This window comes from Alligator sinensis, unplaced genomic scaffold (assembly GCF_000455745.1).
Source record: "Alligator sinensis unplaced genomic scaffold, ASM45574v1 scaffold111_1, whole genome shotgun sequence".
In the NCBI taxonomy this organism is placed as follows: Eukaryota; Metazoa; Chordata; order Crocodylia; family Alligatoridae; genus Alligator; species Alligator sinensis.
In genome coordinates, this window is record NW_005841875.1 from 3,966,919 (window position 1) to 3,988,664 (window position 21,746).

A 21,746-nucleotide genomic window follows, 5' to 3' on the forward strand; every position below is an offset into this window, starting at 1 on the left:
CCAGTATAGTCCCGTTTGGTCTAATTTGAAATAACTTGATAAGCAGAGCACAAGGGCAAAATATTCAGATACTGAATCCCAGCAAAGTCATGAGAATCTCCACTTCTCTTCTGGAATAACTTTCATTTTAAAACGATACATGGTGGAAATACAAGAAAAGCCATAGCAGATGAGAGAGGGAGGAAAAGGCACATTATAACCAATTAAAAATCAAAATATTTAGCTGACGAAAATACTCTTTTTCCTCCTTAATTCCTATCTAGACTATTTTTAAATTTTTTTTCACATAAGGTGTTTTATAGATAATTGACAAACGGCTTTCTTTCTCATCCAGACTCAAGATTCCAGCACATTTTGTGAGCAACTAAAATAGATTAAAACAATCTTTAACCCACCCGAAAATTAGACCTTGCTGTATCACCTGAGTTCACAGGCAGGTATTAACTTCCCCCATAAATTAGACAGCAGGGGACTGGCATCTTTTTATATGCATATAGCGCCTTGTTAACCAGAGGAAAAATTCACATTCTCAATTGAGTTACTTTAGTTGCATCACCTTACTCTTACGTTGCCACTCATTTCCTCCTGCCTGATGATTTATGAACTCTAAAACTTGCTATTCAAAATTCATGCTGTGTTGCCAAGTTGAGATGCTATCAAAACAACTGAAAAGGTGTCCTGCCCTTGTGTGATGTCTAAACTAAATTTGCTAAATGATAAGGCCTCTTTCTTGTCTTTTGTTACATACAGGATTTTGGAGAAGATGATTCCCTCTACATCACCAAGGTAACAACTATTCACATGGGCAATTACACCTGTCATGCCTACGGCTATGAAGAGCTATATCAGACCCACATCCTTCAGGTGAATGGTTAGTAAATGGCATATATGACAATCCACTGAAAATGTTCCAGTAAGCAATGCTGAATGTTAATCTTGTTCTCATGAAGCAATGAAATGGAGCAGGAGGATTTTTCTGCAAAGGAAAAATTCAAACAACTATTGGCTTGTCCAGTCATGCTGTTATTGTGGTGTGGTCTGATTACACAAGTGGGCAAATGCATAGTTGTGTCGATTTTTTACAGAGGTAAGCAGCATAAAGTGAGTCTGAATAAATATAAATACATTTAGCCCACCTTTACCAATAAGCTTCACCAATTTCATGATCTAGAATATGATTCCTGTTTCACTTAATAATTTAGACTGTTTATACTACTGCAGGATTCCTGTTATCAGTTATTAGCATGAGGCCAGATTATCAAGTGGTTTAAATTGGTCCAATTCCATTGAGGTCACTTTGCATCAGCTATAGAAATAGTCCTTCAGGTTCCAAACAGAGGAGGAAACATTTTACAAACAGTAAATTTCCAAGTAATCAGAAAACCAGATTCCTGACTCCACTTAATTAGCACCTTATTTCACAAGTAGTCTCACTGGAGCTGGTGCTTACCTATCATCAACCAAAGTCCCTTGCAGTCGAGGATGATTGTCTTCCATGATTGCCTTATCTGTGGGTCCAAAGACAGCTGACAAGGCCAATCTGGGATCAGCAGGTTCTATTTCAACTTGGGCATGTGTTTCCATGCAGGGTGGGTGACTCTGGATTCTTGGTTCAGTCTGTGATACTGTTTGCCGCTCCTGGTTTTGTATCACCTGTTGTCATCATGAGGTTTCAAAGTCCTTGCAGCATCCTTCCTCCAGTTCTGGGCAATAGTATCCCATGAATTGATGTTGCATATTTTTAAGTTGGCCTTGGGGACATCCTTAAGGTGCTTTCTCTGCCCTCCTCTTGAGCATAGGCCTTGACTGAGCTGGGAAAATAAAACTTGCTTCAGGAGTCTGGAGTTAGACATCTGGATGATGTGACTGGCCCAGCAAAGTTGATGTCAGATGATCATTGCCTTGATGCTCATGATGTTTGCTTGCTAGAGGACACTAATGTTAATGTGTCTGTCTCCCCACTGGATTTGAAGGATCTTCTACAAGCAGTGTCGATGGTATTTCTCCAGTGACTTGAGGTGTCTCCTGTAAGTTGTCCATGTCTCAGCTCTGTACAGTAAAGTAAGGATCACAACTGCCTGATAAACCATGAGCTTGGTTTTGAATTTGAGGTCATGAACTTCAAACACCAATTTCTTCAGGTCCAAAGGTTGCACTTGCACAGTTGAGGCTATGTTGAATTTCTTCATCGATGTCAACTTTCTGCGAGAGAGGACTTCTGAGATAGGGAAATACTCAATGTTCTCCAGAGTCTCACCATATATCTGAATTGCTGAAGCTGCGGACTGCTCATTAAGAGCTTGTTGATGGAGGGCCTTAGCTTTCCAAATGTTAAGCATCAGTCCCATTTTCTTGTATGCCTTAAAAAAGACGTCAAGAATTGCCTGAAGATCTGCTTCTGAATGAGCACACACTACAGCTTCATCAATATACTGGAGCTCAATGACTAAGATCAGAGTGGTCTTGGTTTTGACTCAGAGTTGGCTGAGATTAAACAATTTACCATCCATTTGGTAGTTCATTTCCACTCCGACTGGAAGCTTATTAGTGGTCAAATGTAGCATCATGGTAAGGAAAATCAAGAAGAGTGTTGGAGCGATGATGCAGCCTTGCTTAACTCCTGTCTTAACTTCAAAAGGATCTGTGATAGATCCATTACTGAGAACCACAGCTCGCATACTGAGCAGGTGAAGAATGGTGACGAATTTCTGTCAGCATCCAGACCTCAGAAGGATCTTCCACAGCACTTCTTGGTTGACAGTTGAAGGCTATCCTGAGGTCAAAGAAGGCCATGCAGAGAGACTTATCTTGTTCCTGGCATTCTTCCTGCAGGTGGCAAGCAGAGAAGATTATGTCAGTTGTGCCTCTTAAAGGGTAAACAGGAAAGAGAACTCTGCCTTCATGGAGTTGGCTTTGCCATTAAGTATGAACTCATAAACCAACTCAATGAGTTCCCTATTGGATTTAATGAGTACCATATGTCTCTCTGTCTCAAACTGGCAGGGAGTCACTGTCATCAGCATGTATGTCCCAACTCTTGATACCACCAATGAAACCAAGGATGAATTCTATGCCAAACTTGACCAAATCCTTTCTGACATTCCAGAGGGAGACAGGCTTATTCTGCTCTGTGATTTCAGTGCCAGAGTCAGAATGGACTCAAACCTCTGGACTCAAACCTCTCAAACCACTGGCAAGGAAGGGGTAGGAATGGTTAGCTACAGTGGCATCCTCCTTTTGACCAAATGTGCAGAACATAGACTCACCATCACCAACACCCTGTTCCACCACAGAAGCAGGTACAAGACATCATGGCAACACCTGTCATCTAAGCATTGATACTTGAGTGACTACATCACTTGTACCCAGGATTGCAAAGATGACCACATCACTCAAGCTATACTGTTCAATCACTTGATAATTGCCAGACCAATCACTGACTGATTCTCTCAGTTATGTCATTCAAACTGGCTCCCAAATAGTGGCTGCAGCAGAAGGAATGGCAATGGAAGGTCAACATCAAATGACCCAAGGACCCAACCAAGCAAGACCTCTTCCACCAATGCCTCAACAAAAAACTGGTGAATTCCAATAAAAATGTTGGCAGCACTTGGGGTGCCTTCAAATCCACTATCACTATTGCCTGTGAAGAGACACTTGGATTCTCTACCAAGAAACACCAAGACTTGTTTGATGAGAATGATAGAAAGATCCAAGAGTTGCTCAACTACAAGCACAAGACCTTTTGTGCTTAGCAGAGTTACACCAACTCCAAGAAAAATAAATTGGATCACAACAATCCATGGTAAGAGGTCCAAAGGAGGACCTGTGATATAAAGAACAGATGGTGTAAAAACAAAGCGAAGGTAATTCAATATCTCACTGACATCCATGATATGTGTGGTTTCTTTAGTGCCACCATCTACAGTCTGAGCACTCAAAGACCAACCCCCTTGCGAACTAAGGATGGAGGAGACCTGATCAAGGAAAGGGGAGCCATCAGCAGAGCATTTTGAAGACTTTCTCAATCGAGACTCTGTTGTTGGCAAGAGTATTCTCAATTCCATTCGGCAACACCCAGTCAGAGACGATCTTGGAATCCCTCCAACCCTTGATGAGGTGAGGAAAGACATCAAGCAGATGAAGAACAACAAGGCATCTGGAACAGATGGAATGCCTGCTGAAATCTTCAAGCAGGGGGAAGAGGAACTTACATCACAGCTCTGTGCCCTCATCTTAAGGATCATGGTGACCTCAGGAACACCATGATCATGACAATCTTCAGAAAGACAGGTCTGTCTGTGGAAATTACAGAGGGATTTCCTTGCTGTCCACCACAGGAAAGATCATTGCAAGAACCCTCCTTAACCATCCCCTTGCATTTGCTCAAGAGCTTCTCCTGGAATCTCAGTGTTGGTTTAGGGCTTACCTATACAGCGCTCAAATTCAGAGTCACATTTTTGCTTCCCCCATTCCTGGTCTGGCTTGATACTGCAACAGCCACTGCCTATCAAAGCAAAATAGGGGTGTTCTACCCAACCCCTACCAGCTAATGTCCCTTGTACAGAGTCTACACATTGCCCTACAGTGACATTGTTACTTCACCGTGCTTTAGTGCTTCCAAAAGGAAGTACTAAAGCACGTCTCAGTAACTGCTTGTACTGTGCCGTGCATGTGGTGTATGGTTAGTTTTTGCCACTATTTCACCATAGTGGTACACTCAAACAGGAGAGCACACCATTATGGTGAAGTAGCTGCCAATCATATGTAGACCCACATCACCCTATGTCACCATAGCGATGCACTTCAGTGACATAGCGTGTCACTATGGTGATGTAGAGTGACATAGACGTCCCACGTGAGGAGTGGGAAAGCTATACTCTGAACTACAGCATGATTCTTTGCTGTCCCCTTTGAACATCTATCTGCTTGTCGTATGCTGGTGAAGCAGTGTAAAACTGGTAGGTCTGGACAATGATAGTTTTTATGCCTTATCACCCATCCATCTGTTAATGTACAGACAGAGATATACAATACTCTAATTCAGTGCACTAATTTCAGCTGAATATGGGTGAGTTTAATCCATCGTACCTTTATAAGTGTTGTATGTCTGCTACGAGGGGCTTTGCTTTAATGAAGTACATTAAAACATTATTAGTGTAGGTATATTACTAAAAGTTGTGTCTATATCATTATTAGCTTTACAACAGCCCTTTCAGGTACTATATACTTTTCAAGCATTCATAAAGGCACAGAATCAGGTTGCTGCTAAGGGCAGGTAAGTACACAGAGTGGTAGAGGTTAAGGCAAGAAGAACAAATCAATAAGGGTTTTAATGCAAATCAGGGGACATAAAAGCGATTAGGGTAAGAGTCTTGTGGACAGCCCAAGAAAGTCATACAGTGGAGAAAAGAGGAACAAAGCACTAAGGTAGTTTGACTGGAAATGAACCTAATGTTTACAGATGATAATTTTTCATCTTTTGATATGGTAAATGGTGAAATCCCAGAAATACAGGTAACTACATTGTACGTGGTTCAGTGAGGAAAATAGGTTTCCCTCCTCAAAATGCTATTTGTTTGGTGAATGACAGTTGAAAGAAAAGCAAGCTAACAACTTAATCTTGTATATATTATACGATGTATTATGAACCTTGAATGGAGTTTAGTTGGCAGGCAACAATGTAGATTTTGTCATCCCTGAGAATTAAAGACCCAAAGGCTTTGAAACTAAAACCAAAATGCAAGAAGATTAAATGGAACGGGATTTGTCACTTAGTGGTTCAAATCTGAGACATACTCAAGCTTGTCACTCAGATGTTACATTTTGTTGGGGGAGGGATGGATGATGCTTCTAGATTAAAGTACTAGAGAGAGTTTTGCAAAATAGCTCTGTGCAGCTTTTGTTATCAAAAAGGAAAGCTTTCCAGCACAAAAATCCTCTTTCATTTTTTGCCCTTTAATGTTGTAATATAGTCATTGAATACTCGTGAAAAATATCGTGCACAGTGATGTCAAAGAGAAAAAAAAACCAAACGTGATATAGTAATACTGTAGCCTATAGAAATCCTTGTCTTACACAGTGTCCAGTATTCCCATGTGAGACACTGGGCTTTGCAAAACTGCTTTGTTGCAGCACTTAATGTGGTTGGCTACCCTCCCACATCGCTTAGCTCTCTTCTTTTCCACTTGGGTGATTACTCCTTTCAGCAAGTGATGTCAGGTCACCAGATCAAATACTGATGACAGAACTAAGCTGCTTCACCAACAGGAGATGTTGTGGGGTCCCAAGACATATCCCTTCTCGGGAATCTTTTGTCTTTTCCTTTACTGAAGTTCAGGGGCAAATCTACCATTTCCCCTGAGAGGAGGAATAGTGAAAGCAGCAGCATCGTTGCTTCTGGTTACTGGTGAATTTAGCTCTGTAAAGCATATGAACTCTATTCAGTATTAGGGACTCTTCATGTCTGTCTGTATCAGACTTCAGACTCCATTTTGAATATGGGGCTTCTTTCTCATCTTACCTCCATGTTGAACCGAAGCTCCATGGGGGGCAACCCAGGGCTAACAGCAGTCTTTGTTAAACTTCAGTGATCCAAACTTTAATGAGCTACTGCCCAGAATAAACTAGTTTTTCAAGCCTGAACTCTATGGGGGAGTTCATGCCCCACCCCGCCATGGGTAACCTGACTACAAACTGGAGCACTTGCTGCACTAGGTCGGCTGATCACACAGCACACAAAGAGGATTGAAAACTCTGAAAAACGGTCTCACCCACCATCTGAAGGCAGGAATCAGAAAGTTTACTGCAGGAGTGAGAGGAGACTCCAGGCTCCAAATGTAAAGTCATTTGCAGCAGGGAAGGGGAATAGAGATAGGATCTCATATTCCCCAAAAGACTCAGACTTAAGCTAAAAAGAGTGGTGAGGAAACTGAGGCAGGGAAATGCATCCCGGTGTTGTACTGTGCGTTGGGAGCTGTATATTCCTTGTGCTGCTTAAAGAGCAGTTATGTTAGAAACCTTTTCAAAGCTTGAGTAGTGTGTGCTTCAACTACGCAGAGACGTAAAGGGTAAACCCTAGTGCCCGCAGCGTTGGAGATATGGGAAAGGCTGTGCTTTAAGCTGCAGGGGAATCACAGTGCTAGCCACAAGTTCTACGACTGTGGTTTCGCAGCTCTTAGAAAAGGGAGCAACGTGGAGAAGCAGCACCACAACAGTGTGGCAACGCCTACTCAGATTGAGGAAGCCGACACACACCCAAGCCAAAAGAGTATCAGCCTTACCAAAATGGTGACAAGAGCCCGGAAGTTGTCTTGCCTGCACCAGTTATGCACCGGCTGTGAGGTGTAGGACTGCACTCGGCAGCAAGGATCCTTCCTGCACTCACCACACTGCTCCAAAACACGTAGGGGGCTGGGAAGGTTGAGCCGTCATTGCACCAACCACATGCCCAGTGACAGAGAGAGAAATTTAGCAGCAGTCAAATACTACAGTCTGTATAATTAACTGCATCAATTGTCCCTCTCCCCTTAATGCACCCCTGCCTGAATGCACTGGATCTGAACAGAGAACGGTAATTCCCTTTTGCAGAGAATGATAAAGTCTCTAGAGGTGGTTTGGTTCCAGCGCAAGCAATAAATATAAAATATTGACATTTTCCCTGAAGCAAAACAGAGCCCTGAATCCAACACTACCTACGAGCCCAGCTACCAAGGAGCCCCACACCTAGGAAGGAGGCTCTCTGCCAGGCTCCAGAGGAGCAGGGGGGAAGTGGGCAGGAAATCAGGCAGGTTTCTGTCATCCCCCCTGCCTGTGTGACATCAAAACTGCATCCAAATCAAACCATCTCCACAGCATGTTTAAACAAACACCTCATTCTCCCAAAAATGTTTCACCATTTCACCTGCGCATGACCATAATGCAGCCGTATGCGATGGCTTGAGCCATTGGCTTTGTTCCTGTTGCCAACCTCTATTTCCTACATAAAGCAAAGCAGCGTTCTCAGCTCAGAAATAGGAAGATAAACACGGATGCAGAAACAAGGCAGCGTATGTAGTCCCAAGAGAATTTCAAGTAACATCTTTATAACATTATTGAAACAGTTAAGATGCAGTCCACTCTAGCCTGGTGGTTCTCAATCTTTTTAGACTCAAGGCATCCCTTGTGAGATTGAAGGCACCCCTCAGAAACTCCCAACTCTTAGATTCCCTTGTTTTTTGACTGTGGCAAATGGGGCAGGAAGCAAGGCAGCAGATCAGGCAGGGGAAGGGGATCGAAGTGACACTCAGGGAGGGTCTTGGACTCATTTGTGGTATGCCTGCCAAAAAGTTGGCCCCCGCTGAACTAGAACATTACTTTGGATGAACTGGTTGATCAGTTTTAAATAAGCAAATGTCACATTGCTATGTTGTTCACGTTAGTCTGGGTTATAACTAATGATACAGCAACAATTTTTTGTGAAAAGAGCAGGGAGCTCTATACAATTCCAAAGAGAGAGAGGAGCTATCGCCTTGTGAATCTTACTGAGCCCTCTGGTCTAAAACCGCAGCCCCGTAGCATAAGCAGGCAAGTAGGGTAACAGCTCCACGTGCTAATCTAGAGGGGGACCAAGAATGGCAGCTGCTGGCCAAGCCACCCCTGCCACCGTGCTGTCTGCCATCACTGCCCAGGTGCAAAAGCAGCCATTAAATATTGTTGGCAAGATGGAGGCAGGAGAGGATGGAGTCAATTCTTCAGAAACCCAAGTGGTACGTTAATAGGCCTGGATGCCTCCTTTCAGTTCACCTTTGGGATTACTAGCAAATAACAGCAACAAAAAGTATATATGTTCTGCTCTACTCCTCTAAATTTTACCATGATTTACATGCCAGGTGGCATTTGGATTTTGTATCATTTTCTTTCCTTTGAGCCTAGTTAGTCATCTGTCTCCCTTTAGCTATATGTTGACTTATTGCATAGTGACAACTGGTTATGCAAAGATAATATTAATCGCTGACAGTGGGGAAGCATATTTAGTTCCCAGCTGCAGAACGTGGTTTCTTAATTGCTTTCTACCATGTATACGAGAAAGAAGTACTGGCCTCAGTTCCATGTACTTTATCTGACCATTAATAGCCATCCTCCAACTAGATTTCAGATCTTCTGTTTTTTTCTTTTAGAAATGTATCATTGCCATGTAATGTAATATGTGAAAGATAAGCTTGAGGCATGATGGTTAGAACCTATTCCAGATCCAGATTTGAACCATTTGTTAAATGAAATGTTCTTTAAATTCAGGGTTTAGTTGCGGGGTGATCTGTATTGTTTTAGATGCACTAGATGTTAATCTCATTTGCTGATACATCTAAAAAAAGATTTCCTTTAATCCAACTATATTAATAAGCTTTTCACCATAGTCCCCTTTTTGTCACCCCATAGCAGTCAAAAGGTCCTGTCTGAAACCAGAAGCCCTCTCTAGAATTTCACTGGAATATAGAAGTTTTAATTTTGACTTCAGAGAAATGTAATATCATCCTTCCCTTTCTATCCAAATAGATAACTTCAGAATCAAGATAAACATGTTGTTTCCTTAGGCCTCCCTTTGAATTATTGGATTGGCTTTCCACTTCATTAGATCAGCTAATTTTGTTTTGCCTAAGAAGGCACAACACTGCCATTAGAGTAAGCGTCATTCCTAAGATATATTAGTGGTTTTGTGGCTTTGTACCATGGCACGGTATTAGGCATTTTTTGTTGCTGTTCTTGACTCTACCATACTTCAGATATTATTGTTCCTGTGCTCTATTTTTGTAGCCAGGGACTTGGGGACCTCAATGCAAGGTTTATGTACATTTTTCTTACCAGCAGCTCCTGGATGCAGGCTGCAAGTTTCACAGCTTTCGTTCCATAGATGGTTTCCCAGGATCTTGAAGTATGTCACAGGCAATAATGAATCAAGCTTCATAACCCAGCAGAGGTAGTAACTAAAATACCACATTTTACATGTGGGAAAACAGAGGCACAAACAAATTACAGGACTTTTCTGAGGTCAAACAGAAAACCAGTGGTTAGAGCAGAAATGGAACCCAGATGTCCTGATTTAAAAAATCTAGAGGATGTATCCTCTCTCATTGGTCATGTATAGATGAAACAGGGGCCCTAAATTGAAGTGGTGGGTTTTAAACAACACCGCTTCAATTTAGGGCTGATTAAACCCCTATGTCATGCACACACCCTGCTGATTTACCTGCCTCTCTGGTGGGGAGGGGAGGGTGAGCTGCCGGTGGGCAGAGCAGTCCCTGGGCTGGGGGGGAGGGTTGGTGCTTCCCTCCACAGCAGTGCCTCCCCCCGCCCCGGAACTGGCCTGCAGGCTCCCACCTTGGGCAGTCCCGGGGGGGCACTGCAGCCACGGAGGGAAGCATTGCGCCCCTGCACAGCTCAGAAAGGCAGGCTTGGGTGGTGGGGCGGAGGGGAATCAGACTTGCCACTTTTCTTGGGTGGAGCCAGCTTTCCCAGGCTGCTGCCAGGCTGCCTGCAGGGCTTCCTGCAGAGCTGCACGGAGCCTGGTGCTTCGCTCCGTGACTGTAGGGACAGCAAACTAAAACTCCTTGGAGGAGTTTGTTTGCTGAGCCCAGCGTCATTTAAGGAGCATTACGCCGCCTAATTTCCTACAGCGGCTGTAATTAATGCACAATACGGGACCGAGGTATGCAAACACCAACACCATTAAAGCGGTGCAGAAGCATTTATCCTGCTTTAAAGTGTCATATACACATGCCCCTCGTTTTCTCTACACACAGCCTATGGCAGCAGAATCTAGTAGTTAGTTAGTGTTTTTAGATGTGCTTGGTAATACCTGCTCACATGTTTAGTGATACCACTGATGACACGATGAACGCTGTTTATTAACAATAAAATGTAAATAGAAATATACACTAATTTTGACATAGAAAAATGCTAGTAGAGGGGAGAGCTGAAGACCACCCTAAATATTGGATAAGGATTATCAGCTGATGCATTTTGTGCCACAAACATAAGACACCTCCCACTGAATCTCTGTCATATGTGCAGCATATATGTCACACCTGACCTGATGCATCTGTTCTAAGATCAACATCAAGGTTTAAATCTTATGCAACTTATGCAGTAATGGTAAAAGACCCTAATGTTTTATAAAGAAAAGAATTTTAGGGAATTCAGAGAGTAGAAGGCTCTAGAATGAAAACTAAGCCATGTGAATCTCCCATGCCGGTGTATCTTTGATAGCAGGGAAAAGGAGTACCTAGAAAATGATATTCTTTTTCTGCAAACTGATATCACCTGAAAAGTTTATACTGTATCTACTGAGTCGAATGAGAAAAAGCAGTTTATCTTTTCCACCAAAAAGAGTTGCTGAGAATACAGAATCTTGTAAAATTGTAATCAGCTATGAAAATTGATAGTTTGCATATCAAGAGACCACTGAGTGTAGGGCATAATTTTGCTTGGTTCCTGCACTCTGGAAAACATCAGCATAAATCATAATATTGTACTCCATGAAAATGGTTACTAAGGGCCATTGGATTTTGAGTCCAATTATAAGGACCTTGTAGGAGACATTTCTAATAGGGGAGATATGTTTTAAACAATGCAACGTTTTGTTAACTTGGCATCCAATAGAATTGAGAGGGGCTGCAAATGTATTTCATTGGTGAACTGAAAGGATTAAAACACCTGAGATAAATGATTAGTTTAAATAAAAACTACAATACACAGATGCTATAGTAGCAGCGTACTGCTTTGGGCCTTGATTTTGTCAGCCTTTCACAGAGTGACTTGTGCCTTACTACTGGGAAGAATGATATTAATGAGTCCACTCACAAATTAGGTATTACTCTGCATGAGCAAGTGCTGCAGAATCAGGTCCTTTAAAGATAAGTCTGTCTACCTAATCTCTCACTTGAATGAGCACTGTTCCTTTACCACTTTGCTTAATGTAACAGCATATTATATTGCCTTTGGCTGCAGACAAAGTAATGATATACATTCACTAAGGGAAATGACAGAGTATAGTCCATACATTCCAAAGTCTGGAGCTGAAGTCCTTGCAAGTTTAAAATAAAATGTGCTTTCATGGAATGTATTAATTTATAGCAAGGATAATAAACATGCATTCTGCAATTTCCTGGTTAGCACAAAGCACTTATATGCCATAATTTATATATGCAATGATTTTATGAAAAGACAAGGAAATATAAATAAAACTTAAAATGAAAAGGAACAATAGCAAGTTATGGGAAGAAAACAAAAATGGAGCTATAGCACAGATTTTGAAGTTGAGAGAATGTAATTTCCCCATTAATCATTCTGGAAAAAAGATGTACACTGGGCCATAATTTCAAGTTAAGCCAATTTTAATGGAGTACATTGATTCAGTTTCTAGGGTACCTAATAGCTACCTTTTGCAATTTAAATATGTTCTGGTCTCAGAGCTGCTAATAAAATATGTGAATGCCTTGGATCCAGGATATTAAGAAAGAAATAAGGAGATTTAAGCAACCTCTACTTTGCTAGTTAGTACCTTGTTTACAGAGGGCACAATCCTGCACCATTGAAGTAAGTGGGAGTTTTGCCATTAACTGCAATGGGAACTGGATCAGCCCCAAAATGATCTAGTATCATGCAAAACATTCTACCAAGATTTTGAGAGTATTCATCGGGCAATATTTGCAAAGCACTGTGTAAGCAGTGAGAATTTAGGGCCGATTAAACCCCTGCATATGTTGAAAACCGCTAAGCATAGCCCCCAATTAATCTCAATGAATTTAAGAACCTAGGGGCACGTCTACACATTGCCCTACAGCGACGTTGTTACTGTGTCATATGGTAGTACTTCCTTTTCGAAGTACTAACGCATGGTGTAGTAACCACCCATACTGCACCATATGTACAGCAGACGGTTATTTTGAGCAGCTACTTCACTGTGGCAAAAACGGGGAAACACGCCACTATGGCAAAGTAGCTGCTGGTCACATATAGAAACCCATAGATGCTATTTTGCCATAGTGCATCACTATGGCCACCAGGGGGGTCTGACAGGACCTGCCTCTAATGAACCCGTGTTGGTTGCCCCTCGTGGACATGCGCCAGGATAATTCTCTCAAAAAGCTTACCCAGGATCGAGGTAAGACTAACTGGCCTATAGTTTCCTGGGTCCTCCTTCCTCCCTTTTTTTGAAAATGGGAACCACATTGGCCCTTTTCCAGTCCTCTGGCACCATGCTAGAGCACCACGAGTGCTCGTAAAGCCATGCCAGGGGTCCCGCAATAACCTCTGCTAATTCCCTCAGCGCTCTGGGGTGGAGATCATCAGGACCAGCTGATTTAAATGTGTCCAGTCCCTCCAGAAGTTCTCTGTGTCCTCACTGACCCTAGGGCTGGGTGCGCCTCCTCTGGGGCTGGATTATTCCATCCAAAAAATGTGGAATAACTTTGTGGCTGGTTTCTATGATACCATTAACTAAATGTGTGGCCAGGTGCACCCCCCCAGGCTGGGAGCCCACATCAGATGTTGGCGCTCCCAGTAGCAGAAGCTGCCTTGCAGCTGGGAGTGCTGTCAGCTGTGGGGGCTCCCAGCCATGGGAGCTTACAACTTCCTGGTGCAAGGGGAGCCCAGGGTAACGATCCTGGCCTCCCTCTGCACCAGCAATAACGTGTAATGGGATTTGATGTGCAATCACAATCCCACCTCCAGCTATGCACATGTGGTATGGCAGGAAGCACAATTATGTGGATCGCACGTCAGATCCCATTGTGCCTTTACCTGCATGTCTGGAGGGACCCTTAGGCTCCTAAATCGCTTAGATACACTTTTAACTTCTTTACCTTTAGTGTCACCGTGTGAAGGAAATACTTCAAAAAAACTCTGTGTAGTAGCTACATATTATTGTCCTCCCTCTGTCATAGGTGGGTGTGTTGAATCAGAGAAGTTTAAATGATTTGTTCAAGACTACAGGAGAATTCAGTATCAAGAATGGGTATAGAACTAGTAATTGTTGGTTTTCAGTATAATGATCAGACCAATCTGTCTCAGCTCTGCTAAGCTGGGACATATTGTATTTGACAGAGTGTATTTGATTTAACCCTATAGCTTCACAGCAAGCAACAAACTCCAGCAACTGACATGCCAAAATAAAACCTTAAGCCATGCTTAATACATCATTCGTGCCTGAAAGCTCCTGAATTCTCAGAACATTGTCCCCCAAATAATCAAAAGTTTGAAGGGCATCAAACAAGAAATGGCTCAAAAAGGCCCCAAACCATTTATTGTAGAGTACATGCTTCCTATTCTATGGTTTGATTTGCAGAAACTGGAGTCAAGAGAAGCTTTGGAATGGAATTGCATGAGAGGAAAATCAGATCAAAAAGCTAGTAAATCAGTTTGTTTAGGAACCGTACTCTTCTAATGTTAACTTAATAAAACAAGGTTTACTTTTATAGCATGTTGCACAACCTCTTTACTTCAGATAAGACATTTCACCCAATCTTTTTTTATACTTCTAGACAGGTTCTGATCAGCAGAGTTGCCAGGGTCAAAGATTATGCCATCAGCCTAGTTAAGCTCCTTATAGTTTGTTACTTATTGTCCTGGATACCCTGATGGAGCTTTAGTTCAAGTGCCCCCACCATCATTTTAAAGCATAGGGTCACTGATACATGAGATGCAGGAGGTTGCTGGAGGCCAATAATTACCGCACTCCAGAAGACTCGATGAATCGAGTCTGCTCCGATGCACTGTAATTACAGTGCATCAGTGCAGTCTCCACACTTGTGTGCAGGCACCCCTTAACACTGGGAATACATACAGACATTCAGGCAGGATAAATCACATTAAAAATGGCAACGTGACCTAATTTAGTTCACCCACATGAGGACCTTACACTTTGATCCCATGCTAAGTCAATCTAATTGCAAACTGTGCAGAAATTCAGGATAGTTAAATTGGTCTGATCTAAGTTAACTGAGCCACCAATGTAGTCTAACTTTGATTGGGTCAGGCAAGAACAGTGTCACTAAACTTCTGTAAAGTTCCCAGTGCAGCCCTGGGGCTGGGAAAGCCCAGCTGCTGACCCCAGCCCTGGGGCTGTGCTTTACCTACTTGCCCCCCTGGCACCGGGCTATTTTTAGCACCCCCCTGCTTCTCCCCCCCACCCCAGATGGACATCATCCATCCCCCATTATGGACCAGCCAGCCCCTGCCCCCCCCAGCCCACCAACTCCCAATCCTAAAAGCCACTCTTGGTGCTGGTTTTACTGGTGTTTACTAATGCCTGGAGCCAAGGCAGTAAGTTGAGGTGGGGGGGATTGTTTCACCAGGGGCAGGGGTGGATGGACTGGGGTGGGGTGGGGGGGCAGGTTAAAAATAAGAGATAAATGCTGGTCCCTGGAGGGGTAGGAGAGAGAACCCTTCATTCCCCCAAGCCTCCCTGTAGACCCCATGAACCCCTTGTTCCCATGAGCCACAAGGGACCCTGCCTGCCCCCCCAATTCCCCATGCAGACCATGCTTGCCCTCCAATCCCCCACCCACATTCACACAGATTCTTCCCCCGCCCCCACGCTCCTCTTTGTGGATGCTAACTGGCTCCTAATCCCCCCTGCAGACCCCATCCCCTCTCTTCCTGCCAAACTTCCCCTCCACCAACCTCCCTATCCCAACATACCTTAGCTTGAATGGTCATTTTTAGCTCAATCTACCTCTCCCCAGCCTTGCTGAATGTCTATGCATGCCCTTAGTGATTTCTTTGTACTAGGAGTTAAGCACTGAACTCACTTATGTTCTTCTGTAAATCTGATCATAGTCCTCCTCTTACCCCTACGGCATGGGTATATTCCACTGATTCCAATGGAGGCTATTTGGATTCTATGAGGAAGAAAATTGGACTGTATATACTTGACCCTGGGAATATGGTTCTGCCAAACTAAGACTCTGTAAATTGTTTCATGATTCCCAGTATTTCCCAGTGAAAAACTGACAGAAATTTAACCATTGAATCATGAAACACAGCAGTCTGCTACTGTCTTTAAGATTCCATCAACGAGTCAGATTTACGTCCCTGCAAGACACAGACTAATTTTGACAAGTTCTTGAAAAGGCACAAAGGCTGCATTCTTTGTGCCAGAAATGCCCAGGATTTTTAAAGACATACAGAATTAGAACATTTTTTTTCTGCTGATTGTCCAGCTGAATCCTTCAAACTAAATAGTCATTATTTGTGAAAATATTGAAAATAGTCTGATGATTCAAATCATCATTAAGAGATGTGCAGCAGTCAGCTTTGATATCATTGGTGTTTTCAACATAGGATTAGAAAAGCAGCTAAAGAATCATGATCCTCTCCCTGCCACCCTTCTCCCTAAAAATTAATTTGAAGATTAAGGAACAGTTGCTGCCGTTACAGGGGTTGCAGACCTGCTCCAAGAGCCAACTGTGCACTTGTTTCTCTTTGGACACCGTAAGGAGTGCTGCAGTGCATAGAGCATTTGGTGCATGTTCTAGTTATACATACCCGCGTGCAAGTCCTTTTACTTTGTCTATATTACCATGTAGTTCCTTATTGACATATAAAAATAATATCCTTTCCTCTGTACCTGAAACTACTTTTCTTTCCATATTGCAACTATGTACCCCCCTTCTGTGAATGTGGTAGAAAAAGAGAATTCTTACCATGGGACACATTAAGTAACTATAGTGTGCCGTCATTTTTTATCCACCTTCAAAACAGTGAAGGTCTTTCTTTACATCCCTGCATTGAAAGCTCTTCGTGAAATCATGAGAGAAGTGCTGTCATTTTTCTCCAGGTAAACATTGCTGCTTGTTCTTCCCTGATGATCCCCAGCTCCCTTAGCAAGAACTGCTTCAAACTTGAAGTGTAACCCATAAAAATGATGTTTATCTCCCCTCTCAAGAAATACTCTCTAAAATATGGTAGAGGAGGGGCTTAATTCTTTGCTGCACTGCAAGAACTAAATCATAAATGTCTGATCAGGCCATAAAAACCTCCTTCTTTCCCCTGCTGGAAGAAAATGCAAACTGTAAATTGAACGAGGCTAGCAGTTTAACAGACTGGTGATTCTTACTTACATGGCCTATCTTATCAAGCACCTGAACCTACCTTCACAATCAATGAAGCTTAAAGAAAGGACAGCTCCAGAGGCCAGTAATAGGTGTTACCCAGATTACAGGAAACCTTGTGGGCAGACTATTGATACAATAGGCAGCAACAGGTCTACAGCCCCATATTTTATTTGCTTGCACTTTAAAACATGAAAACAAGCATTTATCCAAAAGTCTACATGGCTACCTGTGACAACACAGCATAAATTCTTACCTATACAGGCTGGGGAGACTCAAGAGGTGGGAGGAGGGTGGCACGCAGCTGGTCTTCTTGAATTTGCCGAGTTTTCCAAATTTCTGTCCTGCCTGTGCCCGGTATTTATAGATGGCTGGTTCTAATAGTGTAATAAATTATCCCTGATTGGTTTTATTTAATATTTTTTTTGTTTCACTGAAACTTTTGGAACTGGTCTAAACCATATCTCTTGTGGACTTAGAAGCTGTCAATTAGTTAGGCTTTATATCCTTGTGAAAGAAAGAGAGAGGGTTTCTTATTTCCTTTCGTTCTTCATTGTGGAGTGTTGGCCTGTTTTATTATTATTATTATTATTAATTATTATTATTATTATTATTTACATTAGTTGATGGTCTTCTCTGACACGGCTATTTTTGTTTTTACAAATTATCTAAGCGTCTTAACAAAAATATATCTTATAGCAAAATATCATCTAATACATATGGTTACATTAGACACTACTGCTAGTATTTTAAGATAAAGCTATGATATAGTGTATATGGATTATTTAATGTATGGTCTTCCCTTATCTCCTTTTAGGCTTTGTGCTTTAATTCTGTTTGATGGCTTCCTTTCCTTTTTGACCAAGCTAGTTGTCACATCTGCAAAAGTTTATACAATGGAAACAGGTTTTGGACCTTTTACTCAACAACACTTCTGCACCTTAGCCTAGGCCCATTGAAAATGGCCAAGACTGGCAACATAGGATGTGAAACACTGGAGTGAATTTGACCTGGGTTACAAGAAAATAAGAAAAGTTTCTGACCCTTTCTAACTGGCTACTAGGGCTGTGTGAAATAGCTGTGTATCGTCTTGGTTTTGGATTTGGCGTTTTGGGGGGACAGTGTTTCATTTCGGTGTTTTGCAGGGCTGTGCAAAATGACTGTGTTTTGGTTTAGTTCGGATTCAGCATTACAGAGGGACAGCGATTTGTTGTGGTGTTTCGAATTGCTGTCCGTTTTGTTTCAGCTAAAACTATTTCAAAACTGTTTTGGATTTCAATGCTGTTTCAATGTTTCAGCCATAGGCTATAATGGGGAATCACAAAGGCTAGATAATCACCTAGCCGAGGTCGTTTGACCCCAGCAGTCTTTCCTGCCCAAGGCCGGGGGTTGGACTTGATGATCTGCTCAGGTCCCTTCCGACCCTACCAGCTATGAAACTATGGAACTGAAACAAAGCTGCCTATAACTTTGTCATTTCTTGCCTGATTCAGATGAACTTGCAGAAATGCTAGCCCCTTCTGAGGCCATGAAGTCTGCCAAGTTTCAAGGAGATAGGTGCAGTGGTTTGTGGGAAACAGCACCTCAAACTGCTGAAAGCAAAACTTATGACATGAGACTTTGTGTGTGTGTTAGTGTGCAGTGGGATGAAAATAGAAGGGATGGTAGGCCTTGTTCTTTCAGCACTGGAGGTGGCACTTACTGTATCACCAGCGAGCAGGGGAAGAACATCTCCCTGCTGAGCTCCCATGCCAGGATGAACTTGGAGGTATGGGCTGGGGCTATGGGGAAGGAGTAGGCCCCAGGTTTGGGCATGACCTAAAACTGTACCCTGCCAGGGTTGGAAGGCCTGGTGGGACTGCCAGTGGCCTGGCAGCCCCCCAAAAATGCCAGAACCAAGGACCTCCCTGGTGAAAGGTGGGAAGCCCAGACCCAAGGACCTCCCGGGTGAAAGGTGGGTAGAAGGCACCTTATAGCCTCCAGCCACCATACACATGCACGCGCCTGACTAGGGAAAGCGCAGCCCTGTAAGATCGAGAGGCTTGAGGCTTGCTGGTTGCAGTAGAGTTGTGAGGCTCCAGGTAAGTGTAGCTGCCTGGGATGCCATCTGCAAGGCATGGGCTTTCAGGTTTAAAACCCTTCGTCAGACTGAGGAAGCATCACCAGTTTCCACGTGTGCTCTTCCCAGATGGAAGGAATAGTAAAGAAGCCAGAGGCTGGCATGCAGTCCAGGCAAGAAAGCCAGTCAGTGAAAATGTAAATTGAGGCATCAGGAGGTGAGAGACAGGCTGCGGGGAGGAGGGAAGGGGGATGTAGCAGCTAAAAGTGGAGAGGTCCCTGCTACCTTGGGAGTCAGATGGCAGGCAGGTTGTAGTGTGTCATAAATCACAGGCAAAGGCGAGTGAGATCACTGAGAGCATTGGGGAGAGGCTTGCTCTGGATGACCAGTCCTTCTCCCTAGCTGAGCGGCCAGGGTTCAGGCAGATCATGGCCCCATCCTACCAAGTGCCTGCATGCACCACCTTTAGCAGGTTAGTGGTATCCTCCCTGTATGAGGCAGGCAAGGAGTACTTGAGGGAGGAGCTGCACAAGACAGGCCCGCAGGTGGCATTGCACTTCATGTCAGACATCTGGAGCAGCTGGACTGTGACCCCTTGGCCTATTGGGCAACCCACAGCCAGATGTGGCAGGATCTGGCCACAGTTGCCTGGGAACACCTGTTCTGTCCACCAACCAGTGTTCCAAGCGAGAGGGTGTTTAGCATTGCTGAGGATGTTATGACACCACACCACACTTCCTTGGATCCTGGGTTGGTGGAGCAGCTGGTGTTCCTCAAGGTGAACAAAGCTGGCATCATGGACAGCCTTGACTATATTGGCCCCAATGTTGGTGACCATGAACCCATGGGTGAGGGCACCCTGCCCAATGAGCCACCCCTGCACAATGCAGTGCATGGCCACCATGATCTCCATTGCTTTGTGGGAATCATCCATCATCTCAGCTTGAAGGAGAGCCCACCGACAGCCTGGCTAATAGCACCAGTGCCCTGTTAGGGAGAGGTAGGCATGATCTCCACCCCAGCTGCTCCAGATAGCCAAGGTGAAGTGCAAGGCCACCTGTGGACCTGTCTTGTGCAGCTCCTCCCTCAAGTACTACCTGCATGCCTCATACAGTGAAGGCACCACTGTCCTGCTAAAGGTGATGCATGTAGGCACTTGATAGGATGGGGCCACGAGTGCCATGAGCTGCCTGAACCCTGGCCGCTTAACTAGGGAGAAGGGTGGCCATCCAGAGCAAGCATCTCCTCAGTGCTCTGGGTGATCTCACTCACCTTTGCAACATGCCTCCCATTTCTGTCTGTCTTTCCCCCACTGTTCCAGGGTGGCCTGCCTGTGCTTCTTGGGGATGGGGGCTTTGGAGCAAGAGGGGGACTCCTTTTTGGGCATGCTCACACTGATGCTAGACTGAGGAGCAAGGGCAAGGGGGTGGTGCCTGTGGAGATGCATCAACATCCCCATGGTGCTCATGTATTTCGTTCCCTTTCCCCAGCTGTTTTTGGCTCAGCAGTGCAAGCAGAGAGCATATGTGGGATCATCTGCTAACTCAAAAGGATGCCAGACCACACTACACCCTTGCTTCTGGGGTGCGGGTGCATGTATGGATGCTGCCTTTTCTCCCTCCTCAGCAGGCAGAGGCACAGCAGCAGGAGGAGAGGACTCAGCTGAGCCACTTGCCTCCACAACCTAAACATCAGCTTCCTCTGAACTGCCTTCTGGGGAAGGAGACCTGGCTCTAGGGGAACTTGGAGCGGAGTGGAGCACAAATTCAGATTCCTCCTCAGTCCCCAGAATTTCTTTTGCTAGGGCACTCAGGTCCCCTGCTTCCAGATCCAGCTTCTCCTCTGGCACTGGAAGGCTCAGGCTGGGAACTGAAATGGGGGTGGAGGATACTGTCATGCTGGTGCTGTTTGTCATGATTATTATTATGGCTGGTGTTATTGGAGAGGGTGCAGATGCAGGCACCGATCCCACCTCCTTGCTGCCACCAGCACCACAAGCCTCATGCCTGCTAGTGCTAGGAAAGAGTCTAAGTTTGGGGGAGGGGGAACTTACAGCTCTCCCTCTGCCCCCTCTGGCTCCCCTGCCAGAAGACCTGGCACCGGGCTTTCCAGAACACTTCATATTTCATGTGCTGGAAAAAAATGTGTGTGTGTGTGTGTGTGTAATGTATGTGTAGTGTTTTCCTGCAGTGCACAGTGATGGGACACTGCCAGACAAAGCACTGCTTTTTGATGGGGTGGGAGTGGGGGAATAAAAACAAACAACAGGATTTTGGGGGGGGAAAGTTGCAAGGGATAACAATAGGGAGGGTAAGTAAGGGTAAATAGGAAAGGATTGGCTACAACTTGGTAGGAAGGCACTACCAAGCTGCAAGCTTACAGATGCTGCTCTCTGCTATTCTACTGCTACTGCTGCTACAGACACAGATGCAGCTGCAAAATGGCAGAGAGCAGTTCACAAACAGCCTTTTATGGTGCTTCTCTGTCCCTCCCCCAGAGCACTGGGATTGGAAGGGACCTCAGGGATAGATTGTTGTCACTGGCTAGCTACAGATGTCAATATCAGAGCAGTCCTTCCCCCTTCCTGTCCCTCTGTC

At 44.1% G+C, this 21,746-nt stretch overlaps 1 protein-coding gene across 1 annotated transcript in view; it reads left to right on the forward strand.

Moving 5' to 3' along the window:
• Positions 1-21,746, forward strand: part of FSTL4 (follistatin like 4) — a 565,752-nt gene that overhangs the window by 516,719 nt on the left and 27,287 nt on the right. The window contains exon 10 of the mRNA XM_014527870.1: positions 751-871. Within this exon, the coding sequence (XP_014383356.1) occupies positions 751-871 (121 nt within the window). The remainder of the gene's footprint in view (positions 1-750; positions 872-21,746) is intronic.